Consider the following 17,905-nt stretch of genomic DNA (forward strand, 5'->3'; position numbering starts at 1 on the left):
GATTCCTAAAACATCTGGATGATGCAGGGTGTGATTCTGGGGGATGGTCCTGTGCAAGGCCAGGACTTGGACTCTGATCCTGATGGGTCTCTTCCAGCTCAGGATATTTTGTGAATGATCAAAAAAATCCAGATTTGCTAATTTTCTTGCTTTGTTGCAATGAGGATAGATGGAAAATCATTAATATGGTCTGTACTTATAGAATGAAATACTGTGTTTCATTCTGCCAATACCTGTGTTGGTAAATAAAATACCTGTGTTTTCTAAATAAAAAATACCTGTGTTTTCTAAATAAAACTTGACCATGGTTTTTAAAATTTCTTGTCTTTTTAGGCACAGGGTTCAGTGGAGATTACAATGAATATTTTGGCCTACATGTGGATGAAGATGCTTTGTGTTACCTGATGCTGGCCAATCACATGATTAATACCTTGCACCCAGAATGCATAACCATAGCAGAGGTAAGATCATTTTGCCATCCTCGGTGACATTAATATTGATTAGTGTGCTTTAGGATGTGAATTTCCTGTTCAATATCAAGTCACGCTTTGGGTACTCAAGCAGTGACATGAGCTGAAAAATATTAATTAGTGGACAGACTTTGCCTGGTGGGAAAAAACAACCTGAATATGCACTCTGGGAATTTTCTATGCATTAATAGATTATTAATTAATGTGACAGTTTCTTTTTTTTTTTTTTTCCTTCATCACCTTGAACTTGTAATGAGAATTGTTTTTATTAGTTTATTGCTTGTGCATGATAGCCATTTGTCAGTAGTGCTCTGTGGTACTAAAGATTAACAGCCCTAATGATGTTTTGCATATTTTGAATTATATTGGTATATCTGACAATTACCCTTCAAATTAAATGCAATAAACTTATAGGTGTTAAAAATATGGGGTAATTTAAATTTATTAAGTTTCTCCAGGTTTCTAAATGAGTAAATAGACCATATTACTTGAGTTGATTGAGATCAATTTTTTTGACTGAAAAATGTTTCTGGCACATGGAGCAGAGCATTCAAAATTCTAATTTTCACTGATATTTTGTCTGTATCCAGAAGAAAAATCATTTAAATATGGAGGATTTTTTTCTGTTATCATGTTTAGATAATTCATTTTGTTTAAAAGAAAAAGTGGCATCTATCTGATACCATTAGGGACTATATGGATTTATAATAAAATGGTTTGTGATACTTAAGAGTTCTCTATCTTTAGGAAGTAAAATACTGCTTAACTTCATTTCTTATTTATGGTAAAGTCTTCTATCATAGACAACCACTGCTAAGAGCTCAATGATAAGCTGCCAAAGCAGCATCTGGGGAGCAATCAGTAGCAAACTGGAGGTGGTTTCATTGAGCTTTATGCTTATTTGAAATTAAGTCAGTTAATTTTCTCGGTAGTCCTAGATTATAAGCATTCCTACCAAAGAAATTCTGAGTTTAGTTGTCTTGTATTACCTGAGAATTTTTTTTTTTTTAATAAGATGTGTCTTTGGTTTCTCATGCTTAAGTTGAGAGCTGCTTCTTTTTCAATACATAATTTTCTGCCTCGGGAAGTCGCTACATGAATCATAGAATTGATCAATGTGCTTCATGGTTAAAGGAGAATTTCAGAATGAGAAACTATTGACATAATTGAAAATTACAAAAGGCAGTGTAGAATCAGTGCTATGTGAGAAGAATGTTTTTCTCTGGCCATAACTAATTATAATATATTCCCTAATTAATGTAATTAATTGATGATTTTACAGCTTTTTAATATTCTCTATATTCAGTGTCTTAGTAATTGCTAATTTTTTAGGTGTTACTGAGTATACGCTTGTTTTCCATTTTGGTCTTCTAAATAAAGCAGTGAATAAAGTTCTTTATAATGGGAAGAAAAAATGTTAAGTAAAATTATATCACGCCTGAAGTATTATAGACACAAACAGGCAAAGAAACAGTATGCTGAGGTTTCTAGTTTTATATGCAGCTCTTTTCAAACCTGGTCTGAACAAATGCTTTGAAATTAGCTGTTTAATCATAGCATAATAGAATGGCCTGGGTTGAAAGGGAACTTAAAGATCATCAAGTTACAACTCCCTGCCATGAACAGAGACACCTTCCACTAGGCCAGGGTGCTCACAGCCCCATCCAACCTGGCCTTGAACAGGGACGGGGCAGTCACAGCTTCTCTGGGAAACCTGTGCCAGTGCCTCAGCACCCTCAAAGTAAAGACTTTCTTCCTTATATTTAATGTAAACCTACTCTCTTCCTATTTGAAGCCATTCCACCTTGTCCCATCAATGCATATCCTAGCAAAAAGTCCTCTCTGTCATTCTCGTGGGCTCCTTTCAGGTACTGGAAGAGGCCACAATTAGGTCACCTCAAAGGCTTTTTTTCTCAGGCTGAACAATCCCAATTCTCTTAGCCTTTTCTCATAACAGAGGTGCTCTATCCCTGATCTTCTTTGTGGCCCTCCTCTCACCTGGCTCCAGCAGGTCCCTGTCCTTCCTGTGCTGGGAGCCCAGAGCTGGATGCAGCCCTGCAGGTGGGGTCTCAGCAGAGCGGGGCAGAGAGGAAGAATCCCCTCTCTCTCCTGCTGCCCACTTTGGACACAGCCCACAAGAGATTTGGATTTCTGGGCTGCAAGAGCACACTGACAAATCATGTCTGGCCTCTCACCCACCAGCACCCTCAAGTTTTTCTCAGTGGCTGCTCTGGTCTGTTCACACCCAGCCTGGATTGATAACGGGGGTTGCCCCAACCCCAGTGCACCCCCTAAACCATGTGAGACTCCCATGGGCCCATTTAAAGTGTTTCCAATACAAACATCACAGAGAAATGTGATTCCTGTCTGAAGCCAGCATACGCTGTCAAAACCCCCAACATTTTGGCAGTGACCCCAGCCATGGAGCAATTCATACATTGGTATGAATAGACTCAGTCTATCAATTTCTTTCAATGTTGCTGCCTTCAACTAGAGTTAGAGAAAAGGAACTCTGCCTCAGCTTCCCTTACCAGTTGTCTCAAGGCCCTGAAGTCCTTTTTGATCCCCCTTGGATCATGTGTTGTCACTTCATTACACCCTCTGTGGAAGATAATAATATGTTGTAGTCTGAGGGCTGTACCAGACTAGGAAGTTCCCTGGTAGAAGTACCTACATTTGATGGAAGATCTACTAAACAAACTATTTATTTTTTTTTTTTTTGTGCGTGTGTCCATTTAAAAATTGTAGACATAGATATAAATACTGTTAAATTTGATATTTTGCTTTCCAAAAATCTGGCTTTCAATATTGTGACTAAAGTAGATGGGAGCTGCTTAAATCTCAGACTTGTCCTCCAGACAGGCATCATGGCATCACAGAAAAAAGTTTTTGTTTCATATCATCATGTCCTGTATAACCTAGAGACCAAAAGTTTGTGTCTGTCCTTTCTGACTAATTTAGAAGAGTTATTGAATCTTTTATCACATCTAAAAGTTTGTAAAGAATTTCTACTTCACTGTGTGTTTTTTTACAACGTATAGAATGTGGACACAGTTTTCTATGTGAACCAATGGCTACTGACTGAAGGGGGATAATTCCCTCCTTTGATCTCCTGGCTGTGCTGTTCACACAGCCTGGGATGTGCTGGCCATCCCTGCTGCCAGGCCAGGCTGCTGGCTTAAGCTCCGCTTGCTGCTGGCCCACAGCCTCAGGCCCTTCCTCCCCAGCAGAGCTGTTCTCCAGCCTGGCTGGCCCAGCCCCGATGGATGCAGGAGGTGGCCCATCCCAGGACTGGGATTAACTTGGTGACATGCTGACATGCTGTAGGACATTTCTGCTGATTGATTGCTCCAGCCAGTCCCTCTGGATGGCAGCCTTGCCTTCCACCCCTGGGATGCCATCCATGAGCTTCCTGGTGATCTGGTTGATCTGCTCCCTTATGTCAGTGTCTGTGTCTATGTGTATGACTTGAAGTGTAAATATCTTTTTCACTATTCCAGTGCAGCAATTGAATTGAAAAGTGGATTGAATCCAGCAAATCAGAATGAGTTTCCTAATTAAGCCCTGGTTCTAGTCAGTATTAATTCCATAAATTCTCTTGTGTAGATGCAAAGGTGTTTGTTAATCCATAACTGCTGTTAGTGAGAAGCCATTCCCCCAAAAAGTTAATAAAATTGAGTACTGATGGATATTTTAAAATTGTTGGAGACTTGCATTTTCTGTCCAAATAACTTTAGAAAAGAATGCTGCATGATAAAATTGCCTAACAACATGGTGAAATAAATATTTTGAGAACATGGAATTACAAATTCAAGAATAGTCAGCTTCCATCAATATGAAACTGGAAAATTATGCAGTAAGAGCATGTCACTTTCCGGGACTAGCTGAATCAATAGGTTTGGTTTTGGGAAAAGAATAGAGATTATATTTTTCTTCCTTAGTGTACTTTATATTTAACTTTTTTAATGCAAGTCCTTATGCAAAATATCAATAAACAAAATGAAGGTTTAATTTGTCTTTTGTTGACTACTTTGTACTTGCTATTGATTACTTGGAGCTCAAGAGAGGTAATTATTTCAAACTCTGCATCTGCTGAGGTCTCTTCCTATTTAAATATCTACTATATTAAAATATTCTGAGGTAGAGTATTTGATGAGAAAAGTCATAATGCTTTTCTCTGTAACTTTTGCATTCAAACAGCAAATCTGGGTGTAGTAATAGCTGATTTAAATTTACTCTTTTTTCCCCTAACCAGGTCAATCTTTGAAGCTGTTTATAGAGTGTTTGTATATCAGTATTACCATATGGTGGGAAATATGCAGTGATATTTGCAGTGCTGTGGAAATGATGTTTGGGGTGTTTTATCTGTTCCAGGATGTTTCTGGAATGCCAGCTCTCTGTCGGCCTGTGGCAGAGGGAGGAGGGGGTTTTGATTATCGACTTGCCATGGCCATTCCAGATAAGTGGATACAGGTGAGAACTTCTTAAGAAATACATTCTGCTCTTCAAAGTGGGATGTTTCTCTGTCAGTGCATACACATAAACACTTCTGAATCCTACTGACAAGTTTTGCTTTCTCTTATGTTAATGTGCTATTGAAATAAATTCTGACAGGCTTGAGCACAGGTATTAGAGGCTGAAATGAGATCTGTCAGATGTTATGTAGGTTTCAGGTGAGGAAGTTCAGGAGCTGGGATTTGCATTCCAGCTGATAATTGTTTTCTTAATACAATACACGTAAGCTCAATTTCTTTGAAATGACCTGTATCTTGCAACAGCTGTAGAATGTGTAATCTATATTGAATGTGAACAGGTAGATAAAAAGTTAACCATATGCATATAAATATTAAAGAAAAAAAACCCCAAACAATAAAAAATCACTCCAAAAACATGCAATAAACCCTCCTGACACTGGGCATAGAAATTGGCATTGAATATAAATTGACCTGAAAGTTTAAGCAAAGTAAACCTAGGTGAATTACACAAGCACCTGCAGTTGGTACAGGGGGGTTACAAAACTGAATAATATAAATCTGTAAATATTAATAAATTCTGACTACAATAAGGATTTATATCACCTTTTTCCTTAATATACAGAATCACAAGAAAAGGCATAAAACACTAGATGATCTGAAAAGGCTTCTAGTAATGTTTTAGAGAACATATTTCAGTTAGATAGAATATTGAACCCAAATCCTTGGGATGTCATGATGATCTGAAAACAATAAATGTTTTCTATGACTAATAATGCTTCAATAAATATAGTGTGTAGCTAAGAATGATAATTTAAAAATTAGCTTACCTTTGGCATCTTTCAATTTTCTAACTAGGAGGTAGAGAGTCAATTGAAAAACAGATTTCAAGCCTCTTTTCAGAAGACAAACTTGACAGCTTTTCCAACAGAGACACCATCATTAAAACTTGTAATGTGTAATTTAGACATTTAGGTCCTGGAATGCAGTAAGGATTCAGTTTTTTTAAACAACAGATACCTGATTGTGATGTTTTGTGGGTTTCTAAGTGACCAAAGTAGAGATGTGGAGTTAGAGAAAGAGGTGATGCCAGAGCTTGTTACCATATTTCATGAAGGGAAAAATAAAGCTGACATGGTTGGAAGGGAGAAGTTCAGCTAAACAGTTTATCAGCTGTTATCAAACTCTCCTAGACTGCTTACTCTCTTTCCAGTTTTTAAGTGCATACCATTAATAGGAAATTTTCTAGGCAACTTGCTAAAGTCAGTTTGAAAACTGAAGAATCTCCAAGAGTTTCCATGAATCTGAGGAATCTGTAAAAGTAAGAAAAAAAAACTGTTTGTCACAGAAGTGGTTGTATTTGTTCAGATTCAAGATAGATGTGGTATGTAATATGATGCTACATAGGGACCTTATTGTGTTCAGAGCCAGAATTCAAGGACTTAAAAAAAAGCAGCAAATAAAGGTCGGGGGGGAAATTGTTTAGGAATATATGGACAGTTACAATTATAATGTTAACTTTTACAATGTGATATTTGCCATCTTGGTGCTATTGCCTTTTTATCACTTCTATTTTTATGTCTATATATATTTAAGTTGTAGTGATCAATGGAGGTCTACAAAGTGGTGTAGAAAAAAAGGAACAAACTAACACTGAGATTGAGCGAGACTTAGCAGAGGAAGGAAATAATGTGATATGAGGCAGAAAATTCCTATTAATGGGATTCAATTTAAATTGCTAAAAATCAGGAGGTAGCACCACACTGCCCAAGCTTTATTTGGAAGCTTTCATATGCCAGGGTTGCATTTCCTGATATTATGAACCAGGTAGGTCTGTGCCCACATATTTCTTCCTTGGTTTTGGTGCAGTGCTCTCTTGCAGGTCCTATCAATCACATTATTCACTGTATCAGGGGATTCACATAATAAATGGCAAAACCTGTTGTCTGTGCTTTTTCAGGGAGGTAGAGGAGAAAAAAAGTATTCTAGGTATTATATTTATGTGGGAAAATTAAAAAGAAAAAACAACTCTTTGGATTATCAGAGAAAGCTCATCACTTAAAAACTTGGGAGCGTGAGAATACAATTCACAATCCATTGGAAATTTCTGTGTCATGATAATGTTACATGTTTTTAGTTAAAGCAGTTTTTCAGTGATCTTTCTTTTATTTCTGTAGATAATTAAGGAGCTGAAAGATGAAGACTGGAATATGGGCAATATTGTGCATACATTAACAAACAGACGGTGTGAAGAAAAATACATTGCTTATGCAGAGAGTCACGACCAGGTATTTTCAGCTGTTTGTTTGTTCATAACCAAGTAAAAGATCTTGTTTAGAAGTTTGGTGTTTTGTTTGTTTTGTTTTTTAAATGAGAAAAGACTTCAGGAGGATGGCAAGAATTTCAAAAAGAGGTAGATTTGGACTAGTGCTCTTTTTTTTGTACTTTTCTTTTTGCTTGTTTGTTTAGTTTAGGTTTTTGAGGGGGGCTTGGGTTGGGTTATTTTTGTTTGTTTTTCTGTGTTTTTTATTTTACAATCCTTCATTTTAGTAAAAGAATCCTCCTTGGAGTGTATGGGTAATATTAACTTATCAGTTTTCTTTTGTTTTTAAGAAATGAGTTGTAGCTTCTTGTTTTGCCCTCCGTAGAACATAGGAAGGCGTATAATCCAAGCTTTTGAAAATCCTCTTTCCATTAAGTAAACTGGAACACTACTTATGATAAGCATAAGCAATATGCCATTTTAAGAAATTTGTTTGTGACTTCTTTTCCCTTTGTGAAGGTCTTTCCTCTCTGGAAGGATTGAAAACATCCTTTTTTGAGACCTAAATGAAATATGCTGTAATAGTGTGGTTCAAAGCACAGCAATTAAAATAGTTCTGTGTGTGGAAAAAAGAAAAAGTGAATTTGGATAGCAGTCATCTCCCACAATCTTTTTAACCCTTGTTTCTGAAGAGTCAGAAAACATGTAATTTGGGAATTGTACAATTAGCATCTTTAAACCTTTCATTAAAAAATGTATATTTTATTTAAGTAACCTATTTTTCCTTTATATAATAGAGGTTGATATTCCATTTTCTGCACTTTCTACAATAAATATCAACAGAAATGTCCAAAACAAGTTGTATATTTTAAAAAGAGCATTCTGAGTTTACCGTTCATTATATCCATTTTGTGTACCTCTTTAGACTCTAATCTCAGAGTCTGTTACAGTGTTCATTTAATGCATGATCTTGATAAAGAACTTCAGAAATTACTTGGAAATGTATATTATTCTATAAGCTGCTTTCATCAAAGCTGATGCTTCACCCTAAAGCACAACATATAGCATTACTGTTACTGTTCTTTTATTTCATGGTGATTTCTAGCAATTGAGTTGTTTTCCATATCACTTTGTGTTTTCAGTTGAGAATGTCATACTTAGAGAAAAAAAAATCTCATTATTTTTAATTAAAAGAAAAATATGATTACAGACGTGCATCAGGCTGATATGTGAAAAGTAGGCTAGAGAAACCAAAAGTGTGGATAAAATTCAGTCTGAAGATGCCTGAAGTGATGCATGTGAGGGTACAATCCTGGTTTCTTATATGTTGTAATGGGCTATGAGCTGACTGTTGCCAGTCTGAATACAAGGCCATGTGGTTATAAGAAGAGTGTAAAAATAGCAACTCCAAATCTAATAGCTGTCAAAAAAGCAGATGCAGTCCTGGAATTATTATGAGTGGAATAGAGCAAAGGGCACAATCGGCATGCCACTGCAGTCTTTCCTGGTTTGTGTGCATCTTCAATGTTGGAGACAGGTTTGGTTCTGAATCTTGAAGGATATACAGCATAACTGGAAAGAATGCTGTGGAGAGGAATAGCAGGTGTGGATTGATTTTCATAAGAAAAAAAAAGAACTAAAAAGAATAAGATTATTTGGGGTAGCAAAGAGATCATTGAAGGGGGAAATATATCCATTTATATAATCACAGCTGCCACAGAAAACATGAATAGGGAAACACTTAGCTGGTCTTCCAATGGAAAAATTAGGGGACATTAAATAGCACTAACAAATGCCACATTCTGAGTCCAGAAAATAGTTGTTCATTGCAGTCTTCAGTCTTCTCATTGTCGCATAGGAATTTTTTTTCTCTAAATAGAGTATTTTTTACTTAAGGGAATAATCTATATATGCTGTTATATTGTCAGCTGGAAAATAAAAGGATGATGGTGCTTTGCAGCTAGGCCTGTTTACAATCCATCTGTATCTCTGGCATTTAGTAAATTTTCATTCAAGGGTATAAAACAAGAATTGGGCTAATTGAAAAAAAAATCAGCTATTTACATATAAATGCTGCAAAATGTTTTCCACTACCTGCCTGCTAATATATTGAATAGCATTTTGTGGCCTTTCTCTAGCAGCAGTGAGCACTAGCAAGTTAGTAATTCAGTATTTTCTTTTCTGTGAAATCACAGAAAACCAATCACATTCTTGATTGCATACAAGTGAATGCTTCATATTCACTGCATGTCTGAATCAGAGTTTTGTTTATACCCATGTATTTTTACATTCCAGGAACTTTTACTTTAGGTGTTCACTTTCTTATTTTCTGTGTTTCCTATAAAAATTCCCAAATGGTAGGTCAGTTGTGACTTACTGAGTTGATGCTGATATTTCATGTTTGATATCTGTAGGTGAAAAAGTTCTTAGAAGTAGTTATGCAGTATGATCCCATTAGGTGAAATGTAGGATCAGGAATTAGACAGATGCTAGTCTGTTACCATTATACACTGAATCCCATCAGCCCAGGAGCCCCAGTAACAGTGGAGAGGGTTGTAAGGGGAAAACAGACAACTGCGGCTGACATCCAGTTCAGGCTCAGCTCATGGACATCCCTGCCTCAGTTTTTGGCAGAAGACACAATGCACATCACACAATACACAGATGCAGGGATCATGCAGAGATCAGAATGGGTCAGTAGGGTCACCATGACTTGATGATTGTTGGCAGTGGCAGGATGTTTTCTTCAGGAACAGGGACTGGATCATGCACACTGAGCCATGTCCTTGGCTTCTCAGTCGTCTTGCAAGTCCTCCCCCTATGACACAGACCACCTGTTTAAAAAAAAAACACAAAAACTTAGAAACACTTCTATTACACCCAAGGGTTTTCTTCAGTGTCTTTCTGCACTGTTCTAGGCGCTGGTTGGTGATAAGACACTGGCCTTTCGCCTGATGGATGCAGAGATGTACACAAACATGAGTGTGCTCATGCCTCTGACACCAGTTATTGATCGTGGGATACAGCTTCATAAAATGATTCGTCTCATTACTCATGCACTCGGAGGAGAGAGCTATCTGAACTTCATGGGTAAGTAATCTCAGGAAAAAGTCTCTCATTTTCTCATCTACAGAATGCGTGGCAGGGAAATGAAATGATCTGACATCGTCTTAGAGCCACGGTATTTATCACAGTGCTGAAATTTGGAGCATAAATGCTTTTATAGATTTATTACAAAAGGTAATATGCATTGTTTTTCTGTCTGTAAGATGTATGATAAGACAAGAAAATAAAATCAAGATGGTTTCTAACTGTAAGAGAAATAACTTTTACAACTCAGATTAGTATTTTAATAGTTGTTCTGCAAGTTTGTCAGGTGGTGAGCTGTGGCTCACGAAGCTGGATTGTATTTTGTCTCTGTTCTTTTCCTCTCTTAAATTTTTTAGGGTAACAATGAATTTATTAAGGATATCTCTGTGCTTATTTCAGCTGTTAATTGTCAGGAAGTAGTCTGGAATCAGTTGACCTATTTCATTGCTTCTTAGTGCTTAATGAGGTAGGCAAGGACAAATCACGGACACAGGAGGTACATTGTACCATCAAAGCACAGAAATTGGAAGATTTAGTGGTACTTTCTTCTGGTCCATCAACTGTAAAATAAAACAGTTGAGTTACTTCCTAAGCACAGTTGCTACAAGAAAGTTCAATTGTTAGTCTAATTTAACCAGCAAGTTACAGTTTCATGTAGTCATCTTAAAAGTTGAATATTTCTAATGGAAATTTCCAAAGCTATTTATACTTTCTGTTCTTTGCCACGTTAATTTGTTTAATTTCTTTGCAAAATAGTTCTTACTTTACAGTAAAAAATTTGTTATGTGGTCAGACAAGTTCTGTATAGCATTTGTGATAGTCTCACGGGGAACAAAAGGGCTGAAAGCCTGTTACAAAATCACCATCTCAGTTTTCTGATTATGTAACATGTGAAAATTACAGAAATGTTAGCTTAGTACTGTCTTCTATTTTGTGGTTAAATGTGTTGTTATATAAAGTTCAAGGGGACCGTTGGATGTATATTGCCCTTCTTCCATAATGGTGTATTTAGCATATTTTCTGATTAAAAATCTGGAGAACATAAGACAATGGTGACACTGGACTTAAGTTTACCTATACTGGTACAAACTCTCTTTCTTTGTATTAGGAGTAAACTCAGAAAATAATGTGGTGATTTTCTTAAAAAGAATTGAATCAATTTTGGTACAGAACAAACTAATTCATGCTTTAGTTGAGAGCACATATGCTTCTTAAGAGGTTTCTTTTTTAATTTTCTTTGAAGGCCTTGACAGAGACAATGCACATTTGAATGTCTGAACTTTCATGACACTTACAGGCTCAAGCAGTTACAATGTGTGTATAATAAATAGTGAAAGTAGTCATTTTAATTATAAATAATAAGAATTATAACTGTCTTTCCACTCAAGTGTTTTTGTTTGTAGTTACAGTTATATTGAAATACCATACACATTAATTAACTTAAAACCAGAAAAGTATATGCAAAAATATTTACGGCCATAGATCTCTGCTCCCCCTAATATCAGGATTTGAAAACAAATCCAAAATAAAAACTTCTAACTAAAATTCTTAATTGTCAATTTTAGTCCCCTACAAAATAACAGACGGACTTGAGATTGAGCATAATTCCTAAAGCACTAAACAAAGACTAATAGAAGTTGTTATAAGACTTCTAGAATATTACAAGAATCTTCTGATCTCAGCCTGAAAATAAAGCAACCACTGTTATTACCCAGCAATGTTTAACTTTAGCATAAATTAAGACTCACACAAATTTCTTGAAAATAATATTTGAACTTAACACTAGAAAACTGTTGTCTCTAGATCCTTGCATTTTCTTTTTGCTTCATTTTTCATTCTATCCCTGAAGACAAGCTGTAGACAATGGTAATTGTTTTTCTTTAAATGTTCCTTTTGTATTTTTCTTGTTCATTCCATGTGCCTTGCACTTTGGGAAAGCCTGCAGGACATGTAAAAAAGCTGTGCCAGCTCTTCAGTGGACTTGTTTCCATGGTCTCTCCTTATCTTGCAAGATACATCTGTATGTCTAGATTTAGACAAGAGAGGGTAGTTGTTTTGCTGCCCTGAATATACATACCCAAAGGGCCTTAAATAGCATTTTGAGTCCTTGAGATTCTTCATAGCACAAATGCTAACTGTTTTATGCCCATATAGGGTCTTGGTTTTCATCTTGCTAACAATCATTTCCTTGGTTCTTTTTTTGCTTGTTTGAAATTGGCTTAAGCTCAAATCTATTGATTTAAATGGAGATTAGTCCCTACATGAACCTCTAGCACTATTTTTCACGACTCTCCCATAGTAAACCAACTCTTAATTAAGACTCCAGAGACCAAGTTTCACTCCCTGAAAAACAACTTCTGAGACAATATATATATATATATAGTTAGGAAGTTATTTGAAATAACTAGAATATTTTTTGCTATCATGAACATTGACTGATAGTGTTACTGTTTGGGTTGACATTCACCTATTTCACTGCTATCTAATTTGTCTGTTAAGTTTCCTCTTTCCCACTTGTTAGTTCATTTACACAGCAGTTTTATCCACCTTCTCCAGTCTTAGGGTTTTTTTTGCATGCCCCAAAAGAGTTTCTCATTATAAGACCTTGTTCTTTCTTTGACCTTAAAAGTAAAATTCTATGCATCATTTATTCATTGGAATATTTTAGAGAGAGAAACTTAGATTTTTTTTCAGAAATTTACTTTTAAACTAAGGAATTTTATAACAGCAGGCTCTTGAAAAAATACTGATAAACAAGAAAAGGAATGGTACAAAAACTCTATCAGTAGCACCAATATCAGTGTGAGATAGGTATGTACCATCTTCTTTAATAATATTAATTAGAAACCTGAAATAAAAATGGTGCCGCATAACTCACAATATAAATAGGAATGTTACTTTAAACAGAATCTGAACTACTATTTTTATTGCTACCTATTTTAGATGAAAAATAAATTGTATCAAGAACACGATATTTAGCTTAAACATAAGGGAGTTTGGTTCTCTTTGGCATGTTGCATTTTGCCACTTTTCTGTTCACTTTCTTATGCATCTTACATCTGTTCACTGGTTACAGGGTGACTTTTTTGACCATCATCTAAAGAGTGGCCTTGGGAGAGCATACGCTCTTCCAACTCGCTCACTTCAGTCAGCTCCTCTGGATAAGCAACCTTGAAGTTCTCACTTGGTACAGACTGCAGCTTTAGGAGAGGTAGTTTGATGTTATCCTTCTTAATATGCTTGCCTAGGATAGGTGACAAATGTGCTGCCAGTTCCAGCAGGTGCTTTAATTTCATGGCAGCCTGACAGAAAACAATTATGTTCACTATAAAGTAGAAAACAAGGGTGTAATCTGAAATCTCACCTACAGTTTCTCAGAGACTTAGTGATAGACCACCTCCAACTTGTAGCATAATAACCCTTATGCAACCCCACTCACAATTTGAGTTGGGCAGTGGCAGTGGGAAGAATCCTAATTTATATATTGGCCTTCATAAATCACTTTGACAGTCTCTTCTGCAAGGTCTAGAGGTGAAAACTTTTAATATTTATTCATTTAGAGTTGATTGAAGCAAGCTTCATTTCTACACTTGCTCAAAACACATTAGAGTGACTGGGAGAAAAACAATTAAAGAGAGAGACTCTCTCATAATTCAAAACTAAATCACACACAGACCTGTCTTATCCAGCCTCTCTTCACAAATTAAGTATGTCCAAACATTAGGAATCTATGGGGGTTGACTGTACATCCTCCTTGAAAGTGTAGGGAATAAAGCACTATACATATGTGTGTGTTATTTACATACTTAAATAAAATTGTTAGAGGCAGCAATCTATATGTGGTGGTGCATCCCCATCCATACTATGACCTTTCAAGGCAGAAACCTTGACACAGAAACCTGCACAGTCAGCAGCATCCTCAGAACTGCTTGAGAACCAACAGGTGCTGCAGCTGTGTTCATGGAGTGAAATCCAGGTAGGATTTTCCAGGGTTGTAGCAGGAATAGCCTTAATCAAGGTAGCTGGTGAAAGTGGCACTTTGTTTTTCTCTCAGAGTAATGGTGATGTTTGTACCAGCAGTTTGTACCCACATCTCTGGGTATTGGCTATGACTGCATTACCGGTGGAGAAGATTGATGGTAAATCAAGGCATTCTGGCATTTTGCATCAGTTTCAAGGTGTTGGGTTTTTTTAAAGGATGGGACTACTATTTATTTTATTTTATTGATAATTGTGCTTAGTAGCATCATTTCACCATGGGATACTGTAGGTGAAACTTCTGCTAGTGTCTCAAACTTTGTTCCTAGGGCTCCATCTGTTGCCTTGCATATTGTATGATTTGTAAAGCTCACAGTTCAGACTTGTGGCACCTCCACTATCAGTGTGTGAGTGCATGCAGCCTTGTCTGCAAATACAATACTTGATGTGATGTGAGGGCTTGCTAAAGAATAGTGACCAAAGTTGTAAAATAAATCTTTTAGTTATTAGGATTATAAGAATTCTGTTTCTGTTTGTATGGCAGCCTCCATTTTTCCTTTACTGTTTTATTTGTTGTTGATTTGAGGAACACAGAAATAGGCCTCTATATATTATAATTTTATATAACTCTACACTATGTATTATAACTGTATTATGTACTGTAACTTTCAGCACAGGTTTTTAAGGGAATTTCTCTTTTCAGTTGTTCAAAAATGTTATTTATTACAGAAATTATGACAAACTCATATCATTTTGAAAAACTTTTTTCACACCTGGATTTCTAACTCTACAGGACATGGCTGTTATTCTCTCCTGTTATTGTTGTTTGTTATTTTTCTCTCCACAGCTATGAGATTCAGAATTTCTTTACAATAAATTCTAATTAAACTATTTACACATGACATTGATTAGTTTTATTTAGCCTTCTTTTATGTAAAAAATATTTAAAGATCAAAAGACTAAAATTTTTTTTTCATTCTCTTCACCTTAAGTTTACATAAGTTTTAAATCAACAGATTTACCTCAAATTTCGATTTTATTGCTTTCTTAATTCAGAATGTAAGCACCACTGTAAAAACTCTGTCTTAAAAACATGTCTTAAATTTCTGAGAAGTTGTGCATATAAACATACAGTTTTATACATAAGAATCTGTTTTGATTAAACATCAGACATTGTGCAAAATTAAGATTTGAGTAAAAGACAGAATATTTTTGCCAGGTGGTATGAAACTATGCTAAGTCTTTAAAATTTTATAATATATAGAAACATTTTTATATGTACGCATGCAAATTTTTCTATCTACATGTGTGTAAACATTACCTTGCATATGATTCATTGTTTAAGCAATTAATCATAGCCATCTTACACTTCCTTTGCTGTGGTTAAGTTTGATTCAAACAAAATGCCTTGAATATCTTCTGTTTATATACTCTTCAAGTGCTTTAAACTGTTACATATTACAGGGACTTTGAAAATTTCATAGAGTTTGGTTCAATTTATGAACAATTTGTTAATCATTAGTGCTTCTGAAGAGCCTTCACATTGTAAGGTATGTAAAATGCCTTTTTGAGATGATTTTGCTCAGAATTCTTTTTCTAGTGCTCTGTGTCCCTGTTGAAAGACACAATGCAAAACAGAAAGAAAATTTAAAATATTTTCAGATTTTCAAGTAAATATTAAGTTGATCTATAGATAATAGTGAAGTCCAGCTTTCAGGTCTGCATTATAATTTATCTTTTTGAGAGAAAGTAGACTTTTGGGGGGGTGGTTCTCTCTGTTTACCTTCTACAATAAGTTCATATAATAAGATATAATTTTCACACAGAACTCGGCCTCTGCCATGTCACAGAACAGATGAGTAAAGTTGATTTCTGAGTTCATTAGTGTCACTAATGAAATGTTTACTACAGGAGGTCATTCATTTCCTGAATGTCAGGTGTCTACAGATGTGGTGTGCCTGTTAAAAACTAAATCTGTGCAAGAACTTTGTGTTCTAAGAGCAGGGAAAAAAGGGTAAGTACACCCATTCAAGCAGAGGTAAATATGATGTGGATGTTAAAGCTTTTGTCTTTTCTCCCTACTGCTCACTGTGTTACATGCAATTTTGAGGCTGATGATTTTTCAGTACCTGTTTTAAGTTACTTATTTCTGAAACCCCCAATGCTGAAAAGAAGCAGCAGCAGCCTCTTACCATACCCAGCTGTGTTTTGCTTCTACTTTTTGCAGTCTGTCTGTACTCAGTAGTCTGGAAAGGGCTGAGAGAAAAATTGAATTATTTTCTTCAAGCCATCTACCAAAGAGCAAAAAATTTCTTCCTGATTATACTTCCTTGGTTGGCTTTTAAAGAGGTAGAGAAAGGTGATCCAAATCAAGTAATTTTGCAACATCAGGTTCTAGTGAGCTGGTGTAGGAGCATGCAGAGGGGTCTGTTAATCTCAAGCCTACCTTTGGTGGTACATTGCTCTTTCTCACACTGGTTTCTCTGGGCAATGCCGAGCCAAATAGAGTTAAACCCCATGTGTTACTCAGTAAGGAGTTGTTGGTTTGAGACATGACTGTGCAGGACACAGTTTGTATTTGGAAAGTCTGGCATATTAGATCCTTAGGCATAGATTCCAATTTGGATTTTAATGCATGCAGTTGAGGTAATTTGAAATGATTTCATCTCAGTAGTGTCATTAATTCCCAAAATCAATGTAGCTTAAGCTGAGATAACGCTTTGTGATGACATTGGAATAATAAAAAAGGTGTCTTTATTTGTTCAAGAGCTTATTTTCACAAGATATTATTAGTTTAGAATCTTCTCATTGTCCTATTTTTTTGAGGCCATCAATCCAACACACACAGAGGAATTAGCTAGAATAAGAATTGTACAATATTGTAGTTAAATTTGCATTGATTTTCACTTTCAATAGGTATTTTCTATTTTTCCTGAGAAGTGGTAAAGTCTGCAGAGCAAAGCATATTAGTACGAGAACATCTTTTATCAGTGTTGACTTGTTCTTTCTCAGATGTCTTTTGAGATCTTCAATTTGAAATTCCATAGTATTGTATAATGTTTTAGGTTGGAAGGGAAACAACCCAAAAGATCATCTTAAATGTCATCAATCCCAACAATCCTGCTGTAGGCTAGGGCACTTTCCACTAGACCAGGTTGGTCAGAGCCCCATCCAGTCTAGCCTTGGACAATCCCAGGGATGGGACATCCACGACTTTTCTGGGCAACTTTTCCATTGTCTCAACACCCGCACAGCAAAAAATGTCTTGCTACTGTCTGAATACCGGTGGAATTTATGGTGGAGTAAATTAGAAAGGGAGTTAATCAACACAATAAAATTAATTTTGTCTGAAAATAAAATGAATTTTGTTGGAGGGCGATTGTTTTTGGGGTTTTGTTATATTTTTTTTTCTTTTCCAAATAATACAGGTACCTTTTGAGTTGAGATGCCTTGTTAAATATAAACCACTACTTCTGTCTTAATGTTCTACATAAAAGTGCGGAGCAGGAGGAGTAACAGGACAAGTGACTAATGTCTCAAGGAGAACAGGATTATTCACAAAGCCAAAAGTACTAGTGCAGTCTTTTTACAGCCAGAAGCTTAGAACTTTTACTCAGTTGGGATAAGTATTC

The 17,905-nt window shown here is 35.9% G+C and overlaps 1 protein-coding gene across 3 annotated transcripts in view; it reads left to right on the forward strand.

Annotated features, from left to right (window-relative positions):
* The window catches only part of GBE1 (1,4-alpha-glucan branching enzyme 1), a 134,523-nt gene that overhangs the window by 85,508 nt on the left and 31,110 nt on the right, over positions 1 to 17,905 (forward strand). For all 3 annotated transcript variants that reach the window (XM_068180589.1, XM_068180590.1, XM_068180591.1), the window contains 4 exons: positions 334 to 461; positions 4,845 to 4,943; positions 7,120 to 7,230; positions 10,124 to 10,295. In XM_068180589.1, the coding sequence (XP_068036690.1) occupies positions 334 to 461; positions 4,845 to 4,943; positions 7,120 to 7,230; positions 10,124 to 10,295 (510 nt within the window). The remainder of the gene's footprint in view (positions 1 to 333; positions 462 to 4,844; positions 4,944 to 7,119; positions 7,231 to 10,123; positions 10,296 to 17,905) is intronic.

The sequence above is a fragment of the Anomalospiza imberbis genome, chromosome 2, assembly GCF_031753505.1.
Source record: "Anomalospiza imberbis isolate Cuckoo-Finch-1a 21T00152 chromosome 2, ASM3175350v1, whole genome shotgun sequence".
Classification (NCBI taxonomy): domain Eukaryota; kingdom Metazoa; phylum Chordata; class Aves; order Passeriformes; family Viduidae; genus Anomalospiza; species Anomalospiza imberbis.